Below are 21623 nucleotides of genomic sequence, written 5' to 3' on the forward strand. Positions count from 1 at the left end.
ATCCAATTTGCAAATTAAATCAAATTCAGCAGTCTCTCGTTGGAGTCTGTTTTTGAAGTTTTTTTGTTGAAGAATTGCAACTTTTAGCTCTGTAATCGAGTGACTGAAGAGATTGAAGTGTTCTCCGACTGGTTTTTGAATGTTATAATTCTTGATGTCTGATTTGTGTCCATTTATTCTTTTACGTAGAGACTGTCCAGTTTGACCAATGTACATGGCAGAGGGGCACTGTTGGCACATGATGGTAGATGTGCAGGTGAACGGGCCTCTGCTAGTGTGGCTGATGTGATTAGGCCCCATGATGGTGTCCCCTGAATAGATATGTGGATACAGTTGGCAGCAGGCTTTGTTGCAAGGATAGGTTCCTGGGTTAGTGGTTCTGTTGTGTGGTGTGTGGTTGCTGGTGAGTATTTGCTTCAGGTTGGGGGGCTATCTGTAAGCAAGGACTGGCCTGTCTCCCAGGATCTGTGAGAGTGATGGGTCTTTCTTCAGGATAGGTTGTAGATCCTTGATGATGCGTTGGAGAGGTTTTAGTTGGGGGCTGAAGGTGACGGCTAGTGGCTTTCTGTTATTTTCTTTGTTGGGCCTGTCCTGTAGTAGGTGACTTCTGGGTACTCTTCTGGCTCTGTCAATCTGTTTCTTCACTTCAGCAGGTGGGTATTGTAGTTGTAAGAATGCTTGATAGAGATCTTGTAGGTGTTGGTCTCTGTCCAAGGGGTTGGAGCAAATGCGAGTGTATCGTAGAGGTTCGCTGTAGACAATGGATCGTATGGTGTGTCCTGGATGAAAGCTGGAGGCAAGTAGGTAGGAATAACGGTCAGTAGGTTTCCAGTATAAGGTGGTATTTATGTGACCATTGCTTATTAGCACCATAGTGTCCAGGAAGTGGATCTCTTGCGTGGACCGGTCCAGGCTGAGTTTGATGGTGGGATGGAAATTGTTGAAATCATGGTGGGATTCCTCAAGGGCTTCTTTTCCATGGGTCCAGATGATGAAGACTACAAAAATCCCCCCCCCGGTAATAGCTCACCTTAAGTGATCACTCTCGTTACAGTGTGTATGGTGACACCCATTGTTTCATGTTCTCTATGTGTATAAATCTCCCCACTCTAATTTTCCTCTGAATGCATCCGATGAAGTGAGCTGTAGCTCACGAAAACTTATGCTCAAATAAATTGGTTAGTCTCTAAGGTGCCACAAGTACTCCTTTTTCTTTTTAGGTAATTATCAAGTGACCCATTCCCTGTCATTCATTCCAGCTTCTGGAAAAGTTGGAGTCTTAGGGGCACCCAGAGCATTGGGTGGCATCCCAGATCATCTTGGCTAATAGCCATTGATGGACCTATCCTCCATAAACTTATCTGATTCTTTTTTGAACCCGGTTATACTTCTGGCCTTCACAACATCCCTTGGGAACAAATGCCACAGTTCTGGAACAGTCGTGTAAATGATACCTTTTATTTTGACACTTACACTGCTTTTGTGAATAAAGGCTGTTTTCCATGAATGATAGCTCCTGTATTTCTTTTCAGTGGACTATAGTTTGTCATTTAGTGAGGCGTTTTCTTCTGTTGTGCCTATTTTGCATTATATTATTTGGTTTTAACAGAGGAAAAAGCCTGTAGTGTTATGTTTACAGTATGTACTTTATTTTTATAATATTCTAACCTGATATCAGAAATACACTACAACATATGTTCACTACTAAATATCTAGGCATAAAATTTCAGGCAAGTGTTGTTAGTGACTTTAAAAATCCATATTTTGTTTAAATTTATTATAAACGATGAGTTGATTGAGAATCTGGCTTTTGCTTTTTGGTCAATGGCAGTGCAATTTTTTGACAATATTTGTTAATCTGATTTGAAGTTTTAAAGGATATGAATCTTAAAAAAAAAAAAGACTAGATTTCTGTGGATTAAAAGTCACACTTCTACCTTTTGACAAGTTTAAAAATGAAGAAACATCAAAGAGGAGGCAAATGGAAGCTAAACCTAGTGTAACTTAAACTGTTTGGGGAAAACAGTTTTATTTTTTCAGGCCAAGTTTGCTTAGTATGTTGAAGGAATCACAATTTCTATAGCAGAGGGCTAGCTCTGCTATGGTTGCAGTTAAAGAGGAATTAATGAAGAGGATACAATATTCAGTGCTGATTAAAATTTCTACCCAACAAAACTAGATCTCACTAAGAACCGTATACACCAGTATTTTTAGATATCTGAAATGGAATTAGCAGATTAAATTGCCTCAAATTTACTTTTCTTCTTTGAGTGATTGCATATTTCCATTCCACTCTTGGTGTGTGCATGCCCTGTGCACTGTTGCTGGAAAGTCTTCCCTCAGTGGTACACGTCAGGGCAGTTTGAACACCCTTTGCTGCCATGTGCCAGCGGTGCTGGTATAAATGGCTCAGCCAACCCCAAGCCCCTTCAGTTCCTTTTTACCACCCATGGCGGTTGCTTGAACTGCTCATCTTGCTTTTGCAAGTGCTCTCAGTGGACTCTTTGTACTGTGTACCCTTGTATTTTGTTGTACATAGTTTAGTGTTATTACTGTTTTTAGTGTAGCTAGTTAGGTTTTACCCCCTCTGAGAGTTGTGGTTGATTTCTGGTGCCAAAAGATATCTTGTTCACCTGGTATGAAGCACTGCATTTTCCTGTAATAAGGCTATGCCTCTGAGTGACCTGGACTCAAGTTGCTTCAGTTGCCTCAGGAATGCTTGTATCACGGAGCGTTGTCAAATTTCTAGGGACTTTAAGTCTTGCACAAAGGAAGCCACTGTAAAGTTTCTACTCATGGAGGTGGCCTTTAAACCTCTATCTGATCCAGGTTGGTCAGACTCTGCACCAAGTGCTTCGGCGTTGGTCAGGAGTGTGCCTCTTACTGTGCTTGAGTCCAACGTTGCTCACCATCCTCAGTGCCTAAGAAGAGGCAAAAGGCTTCTAAGCAGACTGATGAGTGGAAAATCCCCTGCACCAAAGTCTACTAGGCATGGTGTTAAGAACAGAGTGCTGTCTAAGTCTAAGCACTGCACTGCTTCAGCACTGCAGAACCCAGCACCATTGACTCTGTTACCTAGGGAGGCACCATCGAGTCTGGAGCCAGAGGGAGCAATGTAGACATCTGGAGTATCGCATCTTACTGATACCTCAGTACCAGAGGCATTTTGAATAGCCAGAGATCTCTTAAGCCTGTCGCTGTCAGTATTGCTGGCAGTTTGCGTCATCACTGTCAGTGCCAGCAGACGTGGGGAAACCAGCAAGGTCACTGCAGTGCTCAGTACCATGCCAGTCCTATTTACCTCAGATGGCTTGCCTTTTGGTACCATCAAAGGGGAAACCCGCAATGCTTATCTCTCATAATCCTACTTACCATGGAAGGCCCATGAGCCAAGCATCCGTTATTAAGTGGAATTGTTACCATCGGACTGTCCTCCTTTGTCTAATATACATAGTTATCTCTGGAATATTTGTTAATGATGTTACACAGTTTTTGCAGCTTGAGAATAACTCATCCAGTAGCAAGCAGGAGCAGAGGGAGTATGGCGAGACCATGTGGTGCCAAAATGTTGATCTAACTCTGAGCTGCAGAGTGATGGGGGACTAGCCAGGATGTCAGAACTGTGAGAGACACTGCTAGCAGAAAGGAAATTATCTGATCTTTCCCCATGTCAGCTCTGAGCTTTATTACCAGTGTCCTTCAGACATCATTTATCAATATTTGACCACCCCTTTACACACGCAAATAACAGTTCACTCAGAAGATAAATGTAATAGATAAGTAGATGATTTAGTCAGCTAGTTTCTTTTGATGTCATAGAATAAGTTGTTTTACAGGAGGGGTTTAACTGTGTGAAGGGGTAGAGACTTCATGTACCAGGAGGGCATTTTGAATGCAGGAGGCAGTATTAAAAATATTATATGAGGTCAGACTTGATGGTCTAATGGTTTCTTCAGACTTTAAACTCTATGAAACTATAAAACAGAATGCTAATTTACAAAAGTTTTTTGTCGTTACTTGAAAGCTGAAGTGAGCTGTAGCTCACGAAAGCTTATGCTCAAATAAATTGGTTAGTCTCTAATGTGCCACAAGTACTCCTTTTCTTTTTGCGAATACAGACTAACACGGTTGCTACTCTGAAACCTTTCTCAGTAATAAGTATCAAAAGTAGCTATTTACTAATTGCTAGAATATAAAATTAAGGTTTTAATTTTATTTGACCACTTCAGGTGTAAAGCATTTTAAGGAAATACTAAAAGTAGGGCCTGTTCACATACTGTTTAACAGCTATTAGGAAAACCAAGCTCTTTCAGACAGAGACTTTGTGTCTTAGTGCCTTGCCTATCGCTAAGCATGCTGTGCGAAACACATTATGCTTTCTAAATAAACAATATGAGTATCACATGGGGAATTGCTCTGTATGCATTTTAGTTGGTTAAAAAAACCAAAACCCCCACACACCAGAAAACTATAATTTTTATGTGTATTTTAACAAAGTGGAATTCTGAAGTTCTCTAAAGTAAATACCGTAAAATGGCTTTCTAGGAGGCAAATGGTGGGGAAAGTAACTAGAGTTCATTGAGGAAAGCAGTGTATTAAATCCAAGTGAACTGAAGGAAAACCTCTGATTCTTTGTGTATTTTTTTTCTTTTGTACTGTGTTTAATATGTTTCCTTAAGCACCTAGAACGAGGCAGTCAAAACTTTTTGGGCTGAGGGCCACATTGGGTTTCCAAAATTGAATGGAGGGCTGGTTAGGGGAGGCTGTGCCTCCGCAAACAGCCAGGCATGGCCCACCCCCGCCCTCTATCTGACCTCTGTGCTTCTCACCCCTTACAGCCCCCCCCCGGGACGCCTGCCCCATCCAACCCCACCTGTCCCCTGATGGCCTCCCTGGAACCGCTGCCTCTGACTGTGCCCCACTGCCCCATCCAACCCCCTCTCTCCTTCCTGACTGCTCCCCCACCCCCATTCAACCCCCCTGTTCCCCGCCCTCTGACTGCCCCGACCCCTACCCACACCCTGGCCCCCTGACCTCCACCCCGAACTCCCCTGCCCTTTATCTAACGCCCACTGTTCCTGCCCCCTTACCACGCTGCCTGGAGCACTCTTAGCTGGCGGTGCTACAGCCGTGCTGCCCAGAGCACCAGGACAGGCAGTTGCGCTGCTGGCGCAGCACAGAGCACCAGGTCAGGCCGCAGCTCTGCTGCTGCACTGCCCGGGAAGAGCTCGCCACCCAGAGCATTGTGCCAGCGGCGCAGTGATCTGAGACAGCAGGGGAGGGGCTGGGGGCTAGTCTCCCGGGCCAGGAGTTCAGCCCAGCGGCTGGGCTGCATTTGGTCTGCAGGCCGTAGTTTGCCCACCTCTGACCTAGAAGCATATGTACATTCAAAGACATTTTAAGAAATGTCACCCTATTAGAAAAAATTGTATGTTCCATGTTATAATGGATATCTTAATTTCACAGTCCCTTCAGCTATAACAGTGGCTGATGGATATACCTCCAAGTTGGTCCAATAAAAGATACTGTCTCATCCATGTTGTCTATAGTATCTAAAAATCAACACTTTACTCTTTACAAGAAATAAAAATGGAGACTGCTGTTTTGCTTTCTAATCCAAGTGCAGCATAGCATACAGGATAATCAGTAAAGGGCCCTATTGGTTCATTCTGAACATCAGTTCTTCTGAAAGAGAAAAAGGTATCAATTATCTGGTGTGTGCTCATCACCACGCTATAAGGTGAATAACAACAAAACACATGCAGTGTCACTAAAAAAAAAACAAAAACTTTCTCTTTGGAAATGTTCGGTTTATTTGACTGGCTATTTTAGGGTAACAGCTTTTTCTAATGGTCCTTCTCAATTTTAAATCCATAAGTAAATGAAACTATCAATATCAAACTGTGTTTTAACAGCAACTCATTTTTAGAGGTTTTGAAAAGAATGATGTTTATGAAAGTTAACTGGAAGTTGAAAATTCTGATTTAAATGGGGATTGGTTTCTGGAGGAGTAGTGTTGTCATAACTTATCGGGCTATAATCAGAAAAATGGTCTAAGGATAATAATGTCACCGAATAAATGACAAAAACATCAATGATTTCTTCAGCAAATTTTGTTTTTGTAGTGTCCTGTGAATTTTAGAGAGGCTAGCTGCTGGTTTAATAAACAATAAATTGTTAGCATACTGCGTAAGTATAGCATAGTTACATCTGTATCAAACAGATGTTGGATAATACTATATAATTCATATTCCAAGTATCTTAAAGATCTTAACGAAGACCACAACGTTTAAAATCAGACAAAAACGAACTCAGCTCTACTTTGAAGTATTTCTCATATTCTAAATGGATTTTTTCCCTCCATTTTCTAAAAGCTTTGATTATTTTGCTTGCATATGTGTAACATTATTCTGACACAAGAAGTAACTTTTTCAAAAGTGCCTGAGTGAACTAGGAGCCTAAGTCTCATTGACTTTGCAGGTTTCAAAGATGTACTGTTTGTTTGTTTTTCATTTGCCAAAATTTTCTATAGAGGGAGATAATTTATATACAGGATCAATGACAGAGAAATTCACTTGATGAATAATGATAGAAAATGACACTTCACTGCAGCAAACTACACTAGTAATTATTAAAAATAGATATAAACTTGAAAAAAAATAAGTGCTGGGGTAGAGCCGGCAAACAAACTATCAAAGGGTGGGTGGGGCTATGAGTATGAGGAGGAGAACCTCCTATTTTGAATTCAATTTGAAGAAATTCTCTCTCCAGGCACTCCTAAACTTCACTGTTTTGAAAGCAGACACTATTGTGAAGACACAATAAATAGAGCCTAAAAATAAAATCCCATTTTAAAAAGATTTGTCTTGCCTCTGAGTTGATAGGATTTAAAGACCTGCTCTCTTGCAAGGCTGCCTCAAAGGCTTGCACTCTTCTATGCTCCAGATAGCATTCAGTGCATGTTGGAGAAGCTAATACAAAGATTAACTTCTCGCAAATTGTTCAGGTGGCCATAGATAATAAATTAGATAGCTTAGACCTAGGGTCATCACTGGCAAAACGAATGACTATGTTAGAGTAGATAGTAATGTAGGTTGGTACAAGCTAAAGGAACAAGAAGGAAAATAACATCTCACTGCACTAGTATCAGTGGTGATGGTTTAAAAAATAATCAGAAATCATGTCCACCCCCTTCAAGAGTGATAGCAGATTCAACAAGAGTCGTATTTATATCTCCTTAAGCATGTATCAATTGCAGACACCTGTAGAGTGACAGCTTGGTCCTCTGTTCATACCTCTTCTAATCATTATGCCTTGGCACCTGCAGCGCTATCGCTGCTGTAGGCAACACTGTTCTCTTCTATATTGGACTTTTTTAAAAGGGGTACTGCTTGGGAGTCACCTGAAGTAGAGGACCCACAGGGACACTGCTCAAAGAAGGAGAGGTTACTCACCCTGTGCAGTAACTGGAGTTCTTTAAGGTGTATGTCCCTGTGGATGCTGCACTACCTGCACTCCTTCCCTTCTGCTTTGGAGTCTCCCTTGGTGAGACTTTGTGGTGGAGAAGGAACTGAGGGTGGTTCGCCCATGCAGCCCAACATAGCCTTAACATGGGTATGAGGATGTGTGGGGCACGTGCACGGGGCTACATGGGCACCACCACCAAAAATCTCTGATCAATGGTGCAGGGCGCAGGCACGCCTGAAATTAAATTAATTAATTTTAATTTTAATTTAATATGGGATCAAAACACAAGAAGAAGGGCCCTCCTATCCGTCTGAAAAACATTCCATTCCTATTGCATATATTGTATACTACTGTAACATCTAGGAACTCCACTGAAGTATCACGATTCCATTGTGCTGGTGTGGTGCAGACAAATAAAGATGATGCTCCCATCCCCAGATAGGTGTCAGGCAGAAGTGAACAGGTGGACAAAACAGAAATATGTTGGGGAAGAGTGGCCTTCCTCCTTTCGGGAGATACCCAATGAGCTGTAGGCTAGCTCAATGTCATGTAGGAACTCTCTGCCAGTTTCATTCTCCACAGTGCTCCTTCCTGGGAACTATGGGGAGAGATCTGTCCATCTCCCAGGGATGGGTCCCACTGAAATGGGCTTCTCCCTTTTTAAGGCTCCTTCTCCAAGACTGGTATGCCTTGCAGGTGCGGCAGCGCTGCCTAAACCTAAAACTGCTCTTTAACCCTTCTTGCCTGGTATGGGATTTGTACACCGTGTCACAAGGAGTTAATCCACAACAGCCATTCCTGATTAACTATTCCTATTTGCGTGGATGCTCTTATTCCAGAATAAGAGTGGTTTATTCCAAATTTATTTGTTTATGGATTAAGCTAATTCAGAATAAGTGATTCTTATTCTGGAATAAGAGTGTTGACAAATGTAGTTAGTCAGGAATAGTAATCTGCTTGAAATTCACACCCTACCTTATTTCACATTAATTCTCATGTGTACAGAAGCCTTTAGCCAGGAAGATATCAGCTCCCTCCCTCTTAACTGTGTTGACTGTAAGAGTTTTTACAATTCTGAGTTGTAAAAATTGGTTTCATCACTAAAATCAGAAGATACAGTTCTGAAAACACTCAGGAAACTGATCTGGTGAGTAGGAAGGTGCCACTTTTAGGTAATCACTTTTGGGAGTATAACTTTAGTCATACAGAGTTTTATGGAGAGAAGGCAGGTTTTTAATTTAAAAAAAAAAAGTTAAAATTGTTTTAGAATCCCTCTTAGATTAGATGCCATAACTGAGGTCTTCATTTACTATCCCCTGGCTTCTTAGCAATATAAAGAGAAGAAAGAGGAAAAAAACAGTGAGTTGAAGTCTGAGCCTTCCTTAGTCTTGTTCATAAAAGGAGATTAAGAATTGAAAACCAATGAGCATTATTTTTTTCTTTCCAGTTTACGAGATGACAGAATTCGAATAGAAAGGATGGAAAGCATTTATTTTCAATATAGCCATGCTTTCCAGCTGATTACTGATTTTTATGCAAGAGGAGTGCTTAATACCACAGGTACTTTATTCAGAACGTCTTTTGACACTTGTAGTGCTGGTTAGTTGCTATATAGACACACAGAACTGGTGGCTAGTACAATGGAGATTGGACATCTAGGTCTGACTAATACAAATATTTAATAATAACTAACCTTTGAATTGATACATAGTTGCAAAACAAGTAAAGTGGCGGGAAAAAGGCAGAAATGTAAAGATTATGTAGTACTGTAGATATTTCTGAGAAGTTACCTCTACTATATCTTTGACTCAATTGGAGAAGAATGAGAGTAGATGTGGAATTTCACAGATTTGAAGAATTATATGATTTGGAGAAGTGAGCAGTAGGCTAGTACTAAAAAATTCTTAATGTTTTTCCCTATCTGAAGATACTTATTTTGAAAACTTAAATTCGTACATTGTGTAAAAAGTGAAGAAACTTGGGCAAAAACCTATGAAAATGTTTCTTAATTAACACTCTGATAATAAGAAACAGTTTAAAAAGCGCACTTATGCTTGTTTTAGTTTCTCTGCACTAAAGTTTGGTAAAAGTCCTTATTATATTGCAAAATTTGATACTTTTGGTATTAGTTGGAGGTTATAGTAGAGAGTATTAGGTAAAAGCAAAATTCCACCTTCAAAAAGCAACTTTACAAAATAGGTCCTGATCTGCATGGGCAACCATGTGCACCGCCAGTACCACCTTCATGTGTCAGATTGCAGGATCGAGGCCTTATTCTGTAAATTTATAAATCATCTGGGCTGATGATCAGCAATTTCTAGGGGAGAGTGCGGGGAACGGAGTGCAAAGTCCAATATTTTATTTCTCCATTTGCTTTGGAACAACACAAGAAATTCCTAAACTGCTCTGTCCCAGTTTGTAAATGTTATTTTAAAAGTTAGTTTTTGTTGTTTTATAAACAATATTTTTAATACTTTCGCAGTAAAATCTTCTATTTCTACGTGACTGAATTGAAAAATAGATAATCGTGTCTCAAGTTTTAGTGGCAATCATTTAACAAAGGAAATAATATTTTTGCAGATTCTCAACAACTCTCTATAATCCTAAACTTGGATAAGCCTGTGATTTGCTCTTTGGCAGCAGTAATTATGTACCTCAAAGAATTTAATTTGGAAAAGATACTTTGCAACCCCAGGTAAGTTATTTTTATATAAATCTCAGAAAATCAAAATAATGATAAAAATGTGCTGTCTGTAAGGCCCTACTTGAATCGCGGGATGATCTTTAAATAATTGTGGCTGAGTTGCAGACAAGACATGGAAAATTGCAGAAAAGTAATAATGGACCTTTATTAATAGCGGTAATTTGGAAAAGCCAGAGCAGACCTATTTGTTTAAGAAAAACACTGAAATATTCTCAAAAAGAAAAGGACTAGTGGCACCTTAGAGACTAAGAAATTTATTTGAGCATAAGCTTTCATGAGCTACAGCTCACTTCATCGGATGCAGTGATGAAGTGAGCTGTAGCTCACGAAAGCTTATGCTCAAATAAATTGGTTAGTCTCTAAGGTGCCACAAGTACTCCTTTTCTTTTTGTGAATACAGACTAACACGGTTGCTACTCTGAAACTACTCAAGTATTATGTTATGCTTGCTAATTTTTTTTGATACAGACATTTTGCTGCAATTATATGACGTTAATTAAAAAAAGTACAATATAAAATTCAAAGACTAAAAGTCTCAACACAATTACTGTAAAAATCAAGTCCAGTCACTTTAGCCTTTTACATTTTACAGGCATTGAATGTTAGTGCAGTACTAATTGCATACTCAAAATGTATGCAAAATTGTGAAGTGTGCAAAGTAAGCGAATTAAAATCAGAATTCTGGTTGAAGCCTAATCTTGCAGAATCTACAATTTCCGCAATATTGCGAATGAAGTAGGGACTTAATCATCTGCATTTTTGTAAATTCTAGCCGGCAACTTCCCTTCTACAAAATTAATGCACCTGCTTCTGGGATAAACCTGGTCTTTGTAAACATGCTGATCTACAGTTGAGCTCCTAATTAAAACTAACAAAACTTCAAGTGATATTCAGTAAAAACCATTAGAAATAGGAAAGCATATGCTTGTAGTCAGTACTAACAATATTTAAATGTGCTTGTACTATAGCCAAATGTAATGAAAAACAAACAAGCTGAAGAAACTGATACTGTTAGGGGAAATGAAAAAGTTTGTTAATAAAGCCCGGACGTCTTATCTCAACTTTACGTCTGTTTTGTTTTGTGGACAAAAATTTGCTGCTGCTTTTAAAAGAATTTTACATGACAAATAAGCCTCACTAATATTTTATTTTCCTGCAAAAATATTTCACGCACTTTCTCTTCAGTTTTTGAAGCACATTTGTGTTTAATGTATCCAAATGTTTGAGCTTTTTGAGTCTGTGAATCTGGTCACCTATTTAAAAATCCACATGTAAAACACATTGACAAATCCAGGGAGTTTAGTGGGTGGTACCCTATTGGTGGGTAAACTACCATGTAATAAGTTATGGGCAAAACAATAAATGCATAGGCACCGACTTCCCCTCTAGTTGGGGGGGTGCTCAAGTCCCCACCCCATCTCTTCCTGCCTCTGCTCTATCCCCATCCCACCTTTTCCCTGCCTCCTCCCCTGAGCACGCCCCATCCCCGCTCCTTCCCCTCCCTCTTGGAGCTTCCTACATGCCACGAAACAGCTGTTCACAGCAGAGGGGAGCTGCTGGGAGGGAGGGGGAGGAGTTGGTCAGTGGGGCTGCTGGCAGGTGAGAGGTGCTGGAGGGTGGGGGGAGCTTGGCTGCCAGTGGGTGCTATTGAGCAGCACCTGCTAATCTTTCTCCGTGGTTGCTCCAGTCCTGGAGCACCCACAGAGTCAGCACCTATGATTAAATGCGTCTTGCAAAATTCCTCAAAAGAGATATGGCTACTGAAATCCACTTGTTTTCACTTTAAAAAGTCCTGCGTATGGATTATGTTAGAGATCTGTGTGTGACATTATTTGAAAATATCTAACTGGATTACTCAAATGTGTTCAAAGGAGGATGGGTTTAGAAAGATGTAACCAGTCAAACCTTTCTTCATCACATGGTGTACAGGCATAAAAGAAGGTGCAGAAAGAATGTTGTCCTGTTTGGCATAAAATTTAGGGGCAGAAAAAAAATTATTGGGATTGAGAGTACGTTTTATAAAAGATGATATTTTTAATTTTGAAATGTTCTACTGACATTCTGGTGTCCTGTGCAAAATATTCTCTCCCATTCTTAAAATGCTATTGCCAAAGCTGATAGGTTTGAAATTAAACCTACCAGCTTTGTTTTCGGTTTGGAAGCATGCAGCTGACTTTGAGGTTCCACTTTCCTAATAGACTATTCATTCCCTCTGCCAGCTTCGTTCTCTTACAAAACTCTAGTTTTGCTACCTCACTGTCTTGTAAAAATGTTGTGGGCAGGTAGACAGCAATAGTGGGCATGACAATAAACCAAAACACACAAAATGCTTAGGTTTAGTTGGTAGATCTCGCAGCTGACAAATGTTCTTTTCGCTATTGCAGTTTTGGAAAACTTTGAATTTTTATGCATAACAGAGAATTTTTAAGATATAAATTTTAGAAGAGATGATATTTGGTCTTGTCAATCTGACATTTTTCTAATATTGTGTTGATTCTAAACTGCTTTTGCTTATAAAATGTACCTGGTGTGGAATAACATATTTGGGCTTTTTGCTTTTTTTTGGATTTGGTTTTCTTCTGCAAACCCCCCCCCTTTTTCCTCCATCCAAAAAATATACAAAATGTTAACACCAGAATCCTCAGCAAACCTTGTAGATCTGATAAGAAAAGAAGTCTTTTGATATCTCCCCAACTCTAAATATAATCTCCCATACCGACATGCCCAATCCCTCAAGCCGCATCTCCGTCACAGCACTCCAGTCCATCCCACAAATCAGACTTACCCGAAAAAAGCCTGGTGAACAGGTAGGTCCATCTTGTATGCAGGAGATCACCAAATATAAGCTCTCATAAACAAAGGAGCAGAGTGAGTTCTAAAGTCAAGGACCTGTCATTCTTGAAAGTGTTGTATTGCCATGGACAGTGTTGGCTCAGGTGCCTTGGATGATTTCCACTGCTGCAGTAACACACAAAAAGACACATGTTCTCTCAGATAGTGTGGACCCAAGCCTATTAGGACTTCAAACACCTTAAATTTCACCTGGAAATCATTCAGTAGTACAGGTGCAATGTACTGTCTGTGTTAGACCTTACTTAAGAAGTGGGCTGCCACATTCTGCACTAGCTGCAAGTTCCAAATTAAGTATAATTACAGAATGGGAAGGAAAAGGATTAATGTAATAGGTGACACTTGACATAACAGGCCTGACCTGAATGTAAGAGCAAAGAAAGCAACTGAATGGAAAGTTTAAAGATTTCCTGATATCCTCAGAATTACACTACAAAGAAAATGTATAGTGTTGAGGTAATTGGTGATATTGTGCTGAGAAACTTGTCTTCTGTTGTACTTTGTTGAAAGAAGTGATGCCAGTAACCTGTACTCCATTTGTATGCATCCGATGAAGGGAGCTGTAGCTCACAAAAGCTTATGCTCAAATAAATTTGTTAGTCTCTAAGGTGCAACAAGTACTCCTTTTTGCGGATACAGACTAACATAGCTGCTACTCTGAAACCTGTACTCCCTTGACTATCTGATATGGGGACTCCCTTCTAGTAGCTACTTGTGTCCTGGGGCTCTGCTCATTGTTAGTAACATGTTACATATAGAAATATTGGGCCAACTACAACTTCAGTCATATTAAATAAACATTAAAGATGTCAGTAAAATCCATAAAATTAATTTCTGGAAAGGGAATGCATTTTATGCAGAGCATATCAGATTAAGTTACTTTCTGCAATTCTACGTGAAGCAGATAAAATAAATGCTTCTGCCACACTGCCAGACAACTTAAAATTGCTGAAAGAATTCAGGTCAAATGAGCATGTACTGATGAGTCAGTGAGCATGATGTGTGCTGTCTAAGGCTTTCAGTCTAAGAAGTTTATAGATCTAATGGAAGCAGGCTTAGACAAAGAAGACATTCCTTTGAGTTATGAAGAGTGCCTGCAAACTGCTAAACATCAGTTCTGACTGCTTAGAGAATCATGGAACTAGTTGTCAAGATAGCTTTTTCCCACATAAGTAATGAGGTGATTCTCTTGCATGAAGTACTCCAGATTTTTTATTGCTCTTCAGGAGAGGCTTTTAAATACAGTCATGAATAAGGAAACACCTCTATTACAGAGGCATATTCTAATTATAATATTGTAAAACTAGATGACCCTTTATTTCTGTGTTCTTTCTATCAAAAAGATGAATAACTTCTAGCAGGAGGTTTTCTGAGGCACAAAGGGCAGTTAGGCACAGAATTTTAACTGAAAATCAGTGGGAGTTGGGTGCCTAATTCCCACCTGCACATTTGAAAATCTCCCCATTTAATCTTTAGTACTTTCAACAGTCAAAGAGTATGCTGGTTGTAATCTTTGTATTGGTTAGTTCTTAGAGGACCATTTCCTAGAGTTTGGTGTCAGTTATTTGAAAAAACAACAAGGAGTTTGGTGGCACCTTAAAGACTAACAGATTTATTTGGGTATAAGCTTTCGTGGGTAAAACACCACTTCTTCAGATGCATGGAGTGAAAATTACAGCTGCAGGCATTATATAATGACACATGAAGAGAAGGGAGTTACCTCACAAATGGAGAACCAGTGACAGGGCCAATTCGATCAGGGTGGATGTAGTCAACTCCCAATAATAGATGAGGTGATGTCAATTCCAGGAGAGGCAAAGCTGCTTTTGTAATGAGCCAGCCACTCCCAGTCCCTATTCAAGCTCAAATTAATGGTGTTAAATTTGCAAATGAATTTTAGTTCTGCTGTTTCTCTTTGAAGTCTGTCTCTGAAGTTTTTTTGTTCAAGTATAGCTACTTTTAAATCTGTGTTAGAATGTCCAGGAAGGTTGACGTGTTCTCTTCCTGGCTTTTTGTATGTTACCATTCCTGATGTCCGATTTGTGTCCATTTATTCTTTTACGTAGGGACTGTCTGGTTTGGCCAGTGTACATGGTAGAGGGGCATTGCTGGCACATGATAGCATATATAACATTAGTAGACATGCAGGTGAATGAGCCTCTGATGGTGTGACTGATGTGGTTGGGTTCTCTGATGGTTTTGTTAGAGTAGATATGGGGACAGAGTGGGTAACGAGATTTGCTATAGGGATTGGTTCCTGGGTTAGTGTTTCTGTGGTGTGTAGTTGGTGAGTATTTGCTTCAGGTTGGGCTGTCTGTAAGTGAGGACTGGTCTGCCTCCCAAGGTCTGTGACAGTGAGGGATCATTTTCCAGGATAGGTTGTGGATCGTTAATGTGCTGGAGAGGTTTTAGCTGGGGGCTGTACGTATGGCCAGTGATGTTCTGTTGTTTTCCTTGTTGGGCCTGTTCTGGGTAGCCGTCTCACTCTGTCAGTCTTTCCTCACTTCCCCAGGTGGGTATTGTAGTTTTAAGAATGCTTGATAAAGAACTTGTAGGTGTTCGTCTCTGTCTGAGGGATTGGAGCAAATGCGGTTGTATCTTAGGGCTTGGCTGTAGACAATGGATCGTGTGATGTATGGATGGAAGCTGGAGGTAAGTATAGTGGTCAGTGGGTTTCTGGTATAGGGTGGTGTTTATGTGACCATCACTTATTTGCACTGTAGTGTCCAGGAAGTGGATCTCTTGTGTGGACTGGTCCAGGCTGAGTTTGATGGTGGTGTGGAAATTGTTGAAATCCAGGTGGAATTCTTCAAGGGCCTCCTTCCCAGCCACTCCCAGTCCCTATTCAAGCCCAAATTAATGGTGTTAATTTGGGTCGATACCCGTGGGTCCATATGATGATGATGTCATCAATGTAGCGCAAATAGAGGAGGGGCACTTGGGGATGAGAGCTTGAGGAAGTGTTATTTGAAAGGAATTAATCAACTTCCAGAAAAATGTCCTGTTTGAGAAATTTAGAGAGTATAGTGGGGACCAGTGGCCAGTAAATGATGCATCTTTCAGGATCTGCAGTCAGAAATAATTCATGTGTATGCATTGTGGATACTATCTCTAAACAGTTTGCTTTCATAAACCAAAAAGAAGCGTTTTAAGGTGGAAAACTTCAGAATAACTAAACAAGAATTTTATCCACATACAGTGAAATTCACCCCCTTGTGCAGAGGGCCAGTACAAAGCCTATGCATGACTTAAAGTACCACTTAAGCTCTTAGGATAGGGTTTACATGGGGCATGCACCTTATGCTGCACACCTTCTGTTCAGAGGGTAAATTTCATTTAGTCAGTCAGCAAGATCTGCATTGTGCTCCCTTTCCTCTTATCTTTCCTCTTTACCATTTTGTAGACAGCATTACACTTACATGCTGAATGACTCTAGCTTCCAGAAAGTAGTACACAAAGTAGTCGCTTTTTTTAGCCCTTTTTAGGACTAAGTTTGTCCTCCCTCCTCCATTTTTATTTTCATTCTCAGCCTAGAACCTTTGTGCGTCTGTTCTATCCAAACTGCCTCTCTGAAGTGGTGTGTCTGGCAAATAGAAAAATGAAGAAAGTAAATGAAAGAGAATAAGAGATGAGTGGAGTGAAGATGAGGTACAGAAGGTACTTGCCCTTATATGGGAGAAGTTGTCTGTGCAGTGTAATCGTTTAGCCTGTTGGGATATTACCATATTACTTAGTAATGGGGATGGGTCAGATACCATGTAGGTAGCGCACACAAGTAGGTAGAATTCCTAAAGGAGAGAACCAGTCAATAGCCAAGACTGATGGTGGAATGTTATCCTTCAGTTGTCTTTTATTCCTAGAGTGCCATTACAACATCTGCCCTAGTGTGATCTGCTCCTATCTCTGAGCTTCATTTCCCCCACTTCCCCATGTTCTGGCTGTACTGAGGAGACTTCCCTCTTAGCTTTCCTGATTTAACTATAGTTACTGTCTTCTAGCAGTAAAGGCAATTGGATGAACTGAGGTATCATCCTTCATCTGTCACTTTGAGAATTGTGTACTAATTCAGGATAAGTCAGAAAGTGGTTATCCTGTTCCCTTCAGTTCTACACAACCCTGATTCTCAAAGCTTCAGGGCCTGGCTGTTGGACTTACCCTTATATTCTGGAAATCTCTGGACTTCTGTACCTATTCCCCATTCACATCAGGGTTGTCAGCCTTGTGCCACTCTTCACTGGTGAGCACAAGAGTCAGGTTGTGATTAAGATTAAACACAAAACTGCCCCTGGAATTTGGGTCCCACATTACTCAAGGTACATGTCCTTATCATACCTATAATATGATGTTTCTGAGAAGTAAGCATGGCATGGGGCTTATGTGACGCTCTCTCAGGGAGCGCAGAACTGTAAGCCACTGTTATCTTTCTGCCTCAGGAAGAGAGAGCTTCCTTCCTGCCACACCAGTCTATCTACCTCACCAGCAAACTCCTTGAGACTCTGCAAGTTTTAACCTTGTCTTGCAGGCAACATTCAGTGAACCCCTGTGTGACATTTTCTGGGGTATAATCTGGACCGTTGAACAGCAATATCCCCTTAATTTGCTATGCTGTGCAGCCACAAGGGACCTGCTTAGTCTCTCCATACCAGTATCATCAGCAGTAGAAGGCCCATGGAAGGTACCAATGCCTCCTGCTCATGCCTCACCATGTCAAGATCCTGTGGTACTGCTACCCAGGCTTATGCAAAAGCCTGCGCTCTCAATATTACAACAATAAATATTACAACTATTTATTTATACATTTATGTAATATCCAAATGCATCCTTCATGCTTTAAGGAACAGGTAAAGAGACATAGTCCCTGAACAGATGTGCTTGAGTGGCAACACAGTTGAGCAGCATTATATGAGAAATTTGAACACATCAAATGGAAATAAAATTCCGTTTGTGGGTTATTCTGGATCTTAAGGAGATGTGGTGTGATATTTTTGAAAAGTTTAGTAGGATTCAGGTTTGGATGAAGATATTCAGAACCCAATGAAGAGAACCCCTCCTTAATGCTTTGCCAACACCAACAGCTTGTGGTTGAACATAATAAAAGAATAGCATTTAAGATTTAGTTGGGGTTGATCCTGTTGTGAGCAGGGGGTTGGACTAGATGACCTCCTGAGGTCCCTTCCAACCCTGAGATTCTGTGGTTCTATGATTTTGATTGTTTTGCTGCTCATAATATTGTATATTTTGGAAGATGCAGTTTTGCATATAAGATTGTTTTGGTAATTGACTTAACCTGATTTTACCAATGAAAAGGCATAGTAATCCAGAATGATTATTAGTAATAATTATTTTATTCAGTGGTATTAACACAAAGGTATGCATTTTATAAAGTTAGAAAACACAATTCCTGCCCCACAGAGCTTACAGTCTAATGGGAGCGGGAGATTGATTTTGTAAATCCTACCTGAAAAGTCATCCTCTCCAAACTAAGAGGACTAACAAGTGTCCTAGATTTTGTATAAGGAGCAGTCAACAGTATTACTAAGCTAGACAATCTTGACTTCATTTGTCAAAACATGTTAGTGAATATTTTGCACTCCCTTTTCTGTCCCGACCACCACACACCTGTGTCTGAGTATAAGGAATTACTTTCATATCTTACTTTATTCCCTTTTAAGCTGGGCTTCATTCTGTGCATTGCTTTTAATTTCTGTACAAACATTAGAAACCTGTTAGTCTGTTCTGCTGAGTAATGTGTCAAGAAGTCAAGGCAATATCATTTTGGTCATGGTAACATCATACTAAAAGTTTAAGGATGGAATCGTTAAACATACCCTGATGCTTGTTTTCTGCTAAATAATTGTCATGGTAGACTATGATCAAATCTATTCTTAGAACTCAGAACATCTGTGTTATCTGTATTGCACATGCTGTTTAGTTAGTGGGAAATAAACTGAAATCTGTTATTCTGTTGAAACATCAGAGAAACTTCCCTGGACACTAGTGAAAGAAAAAATTTCATTCATTTTCCTGCTGGCCTACAGATGGGAGGGGTGGCTTGTGTGCTGGACTAGGAATCTGAGAACTGGGTTTTATTTTGAGCTGTCCTTAGATCATTGTGCGACCTTGAATTAGTTGCTCAGATGCTCTATGCCTTATTTTTTCTATCAGTCACGTGATTGAGATCCTTAGTTGAAAAATATTATTTACATGCAGTTATTTTATTAGTATAGTTTTTGATTTGCTTTCCATTTTTACTTGATTTTGCACCACACAGCTGATCTTTAATTTAAGATGTTTGTGTTTCACTGATGTCTCTTTCTGCACTTGCAATGTGATGTCTGTTTCTTCCCCAGTAATTTTAAACAGTTATCAAGTGAAGCTGAATACATGACAATTAATGGGACAACACTGAAAAATCTGGAAATCTTACAGAATCAGGTGAGGAAAATGTAATAATTTATTGATAGAGACTGACATTTTCAAAGCATTTAAATGCACTAATCTACAGAATTTAAATGCACTAATCCCAAAGAAATTAATGGAAGTTATGCATCTAAATCCGTTATGCCCATTTGAAATCTCACCCAGAAACTTTAAATGTTTTTAAATGGGAACAAATTGTAAAGGGAGAGAATTTTCAGAGCCACAAATGGCAGTTAGGCCTCAACTTCCATTGATTTTCAATGGGAGTTAAGGACCCCACTGCCACAGGTGCCGTTGAAAATCTCCCCTTGAGTCTGGAAGCTCTCGAGCAACTTCATTCAAGTCATTTTAGTGTGGTATTTTTTTTTGCACTGCCTCCATATCACTGGCTCATGCTTACAAACATCATTGTAGAATTCATCCCTATCATTTTGTGAGGCTGTCTTGTGAGAAAGCATGCTTGCTAACGGGCGAAAAAATAATCTTAAATATCTTCTGACTCACTGTTGAAAATATTTTATATAACACTTTTGCATACAAGTGAAAATAGAGGCTCTTGTTCAATTCTAGTATTATAAAGTTAAGCAAAATGCTTTTTATTTAATACTTGGATTGGTGTAATTATTTAAGGTATATGTGCAATTATTCAATTAATAAAAACCAGTCTTGCTACTTTTACCATAGACGGATATGAAAACAAAAGGCAGCCTATTGTGGGTCTTGGATCATACCAAAACTTCCTTTGGACGTCGGAAACTAAAGAAATGGGTGACACAACCTCTTATGAAATCCAGGTAAAGTAATTCTTTATCTTAGAATTAGTCTGTGCTTTATGAATCATAATGCTTGCTAAGCACAGCTTTATTTTTTCATAAGATCTGAGGTTCATAGCAAACTTAGGATAGGTAATTAAGGGGTAAAAGTGTGATCGTTATGTTAAACTGTGAACATTGTAAATCTGTCAATTTCTATTTTTCCACAGCACACATAAGAAGGTTCTAATAACAGTGGCCTCATAGGAATTTAGAAATTGTCATACAGTATCAGATCAGTGGTCCATCTAGACCAACATCTTTTTCTCTGACAGTGGCCAATACCAGACACTTCAAAGAATAAGCTGCTTATAGGGAAATTTTCTTCCTAAGCCTGCCACTCAGTGCTTGACCTATGCTTTGAAATGTGAAGGTTCATATTCCTAATTTATTTTATTCTATTTAATATAACTGTGGATATTTTTGTTGTCTCTCAATCGTGTGTTGTATAGAAAAGTATTTCCTTTTATCAGTTTTTTAAATTTGTTGCCTTTAATTTAATTTAATGTTTCCTTGTTCTTGTAGTATATGACCAAGTAAATAGAAACACCTGATGTAATGTCTCTGAAAATACGTTTTTTGTAATGCCTTTAGTGTGTTCCCTGTTCCTCTTCTCTATAAACTGAACTGTCTTGATCTTTCTAATTTCCCTTCATAGATTAAATAGTAGTAATGAAGTCTTTCCATGCCTTCATCTATTTTCATTGCCTGTCTTTGAACTTCCGCATTTCTTTTATATCTGTTGAGACTAGGATGTTTGGAATTGAACCTGGTATTCCAGCCGAGGTCCTACCATCGATATAACGTCACATTTACATTAATTCTTATTGGGAAATTGGATTCTCTTAGCATCGTTTCCCTTAGTCACATTTTTCAGGAACATAACTACAACGTTAAGCGAGGAGTTACTGTAATAGTTCACCTCTTAACGCACGACTGCTTAGTTTCCTTGTTAGTTTGTAGTATGTGATTTTTGTCAAGGGTTTTTAAAAATTTACATCATTCAGCTCTCCACTATTTTATTGGCATACTCAGAAAACATAATATGCTGGTGAGTTTCTGATTTCCTTTACAGAAGCAATGCTGGTTAGTCTGTTTCATATCATATTCCTTATAGGTATTGTATAACTTTTTTTTTTTTTTTAGTTCATCCATTTTTTCTGATACTAAAGTAAGGCCTATAATTCCAAAGGTCACACTGAACACTTTTTTTTTTTAAAGTAAATATAACATTTGGTAGTCTCCAGAGCTCCAGTGTAGCATCTGATTTTAATAAGTTATATATTATATGCCTGACCTTTCCTTATTAGAAAAGGTGGATGGAACTTCTGGACCTTACTTGGTGTAAAAATGAATCGTGGCATATGACC

At 39.5% G+C, this 21623-nt stretch overlaps 1 protein-coding gene across 7 annotated transcripts in view; it reads left to right on the plus strand.

Annotated features, from left to right (window-relative positions):
* Positions 1-21623, plus strand: part of MSH3 (mutS homolog 3) — a 190369-nt gene that overhangs the window by 37230 nt on the left and 131516 nt on the right. For 6 of the 7 annotated variants that reach the window (XM_073344375.2, XM_073344373.2, XM_078852790.1 and 3 more), the window contains exons 9-12: positions 8915-9027; positions 10048-10162; positions 19372-19456; positions 20126-20235. In XM_073344375.2, coding sequence (XP_073200476.1) covers positions 8915-9027; positions 10048-10162; positions 19372-19456; positions 20126-20235 — 423 coding nt within the window. The remainder of the gene's footprint in view (positions 1-8914; positions 9028-10047; positions 10163-19371; positions 19457-20125; positions 20236-21623) is intronic. The other variant, XM_073344377.2, reaches the window with a different exon arrangement.

Source organism: Lepidochelys kempii, chromosome 5 (genome assembly GCF_965140285.1).
Source record: "Lepidochelys kempii isolate rLepKem1 chromosome 5, rLepKem1.hap1, whole genome shotgun sequence".
Lineage (NCBI taxonomy): Eukaryota > Metazoa > Chordata > Testudines > Cheloniidae > Lepidochelys > Lepidochelys kempii.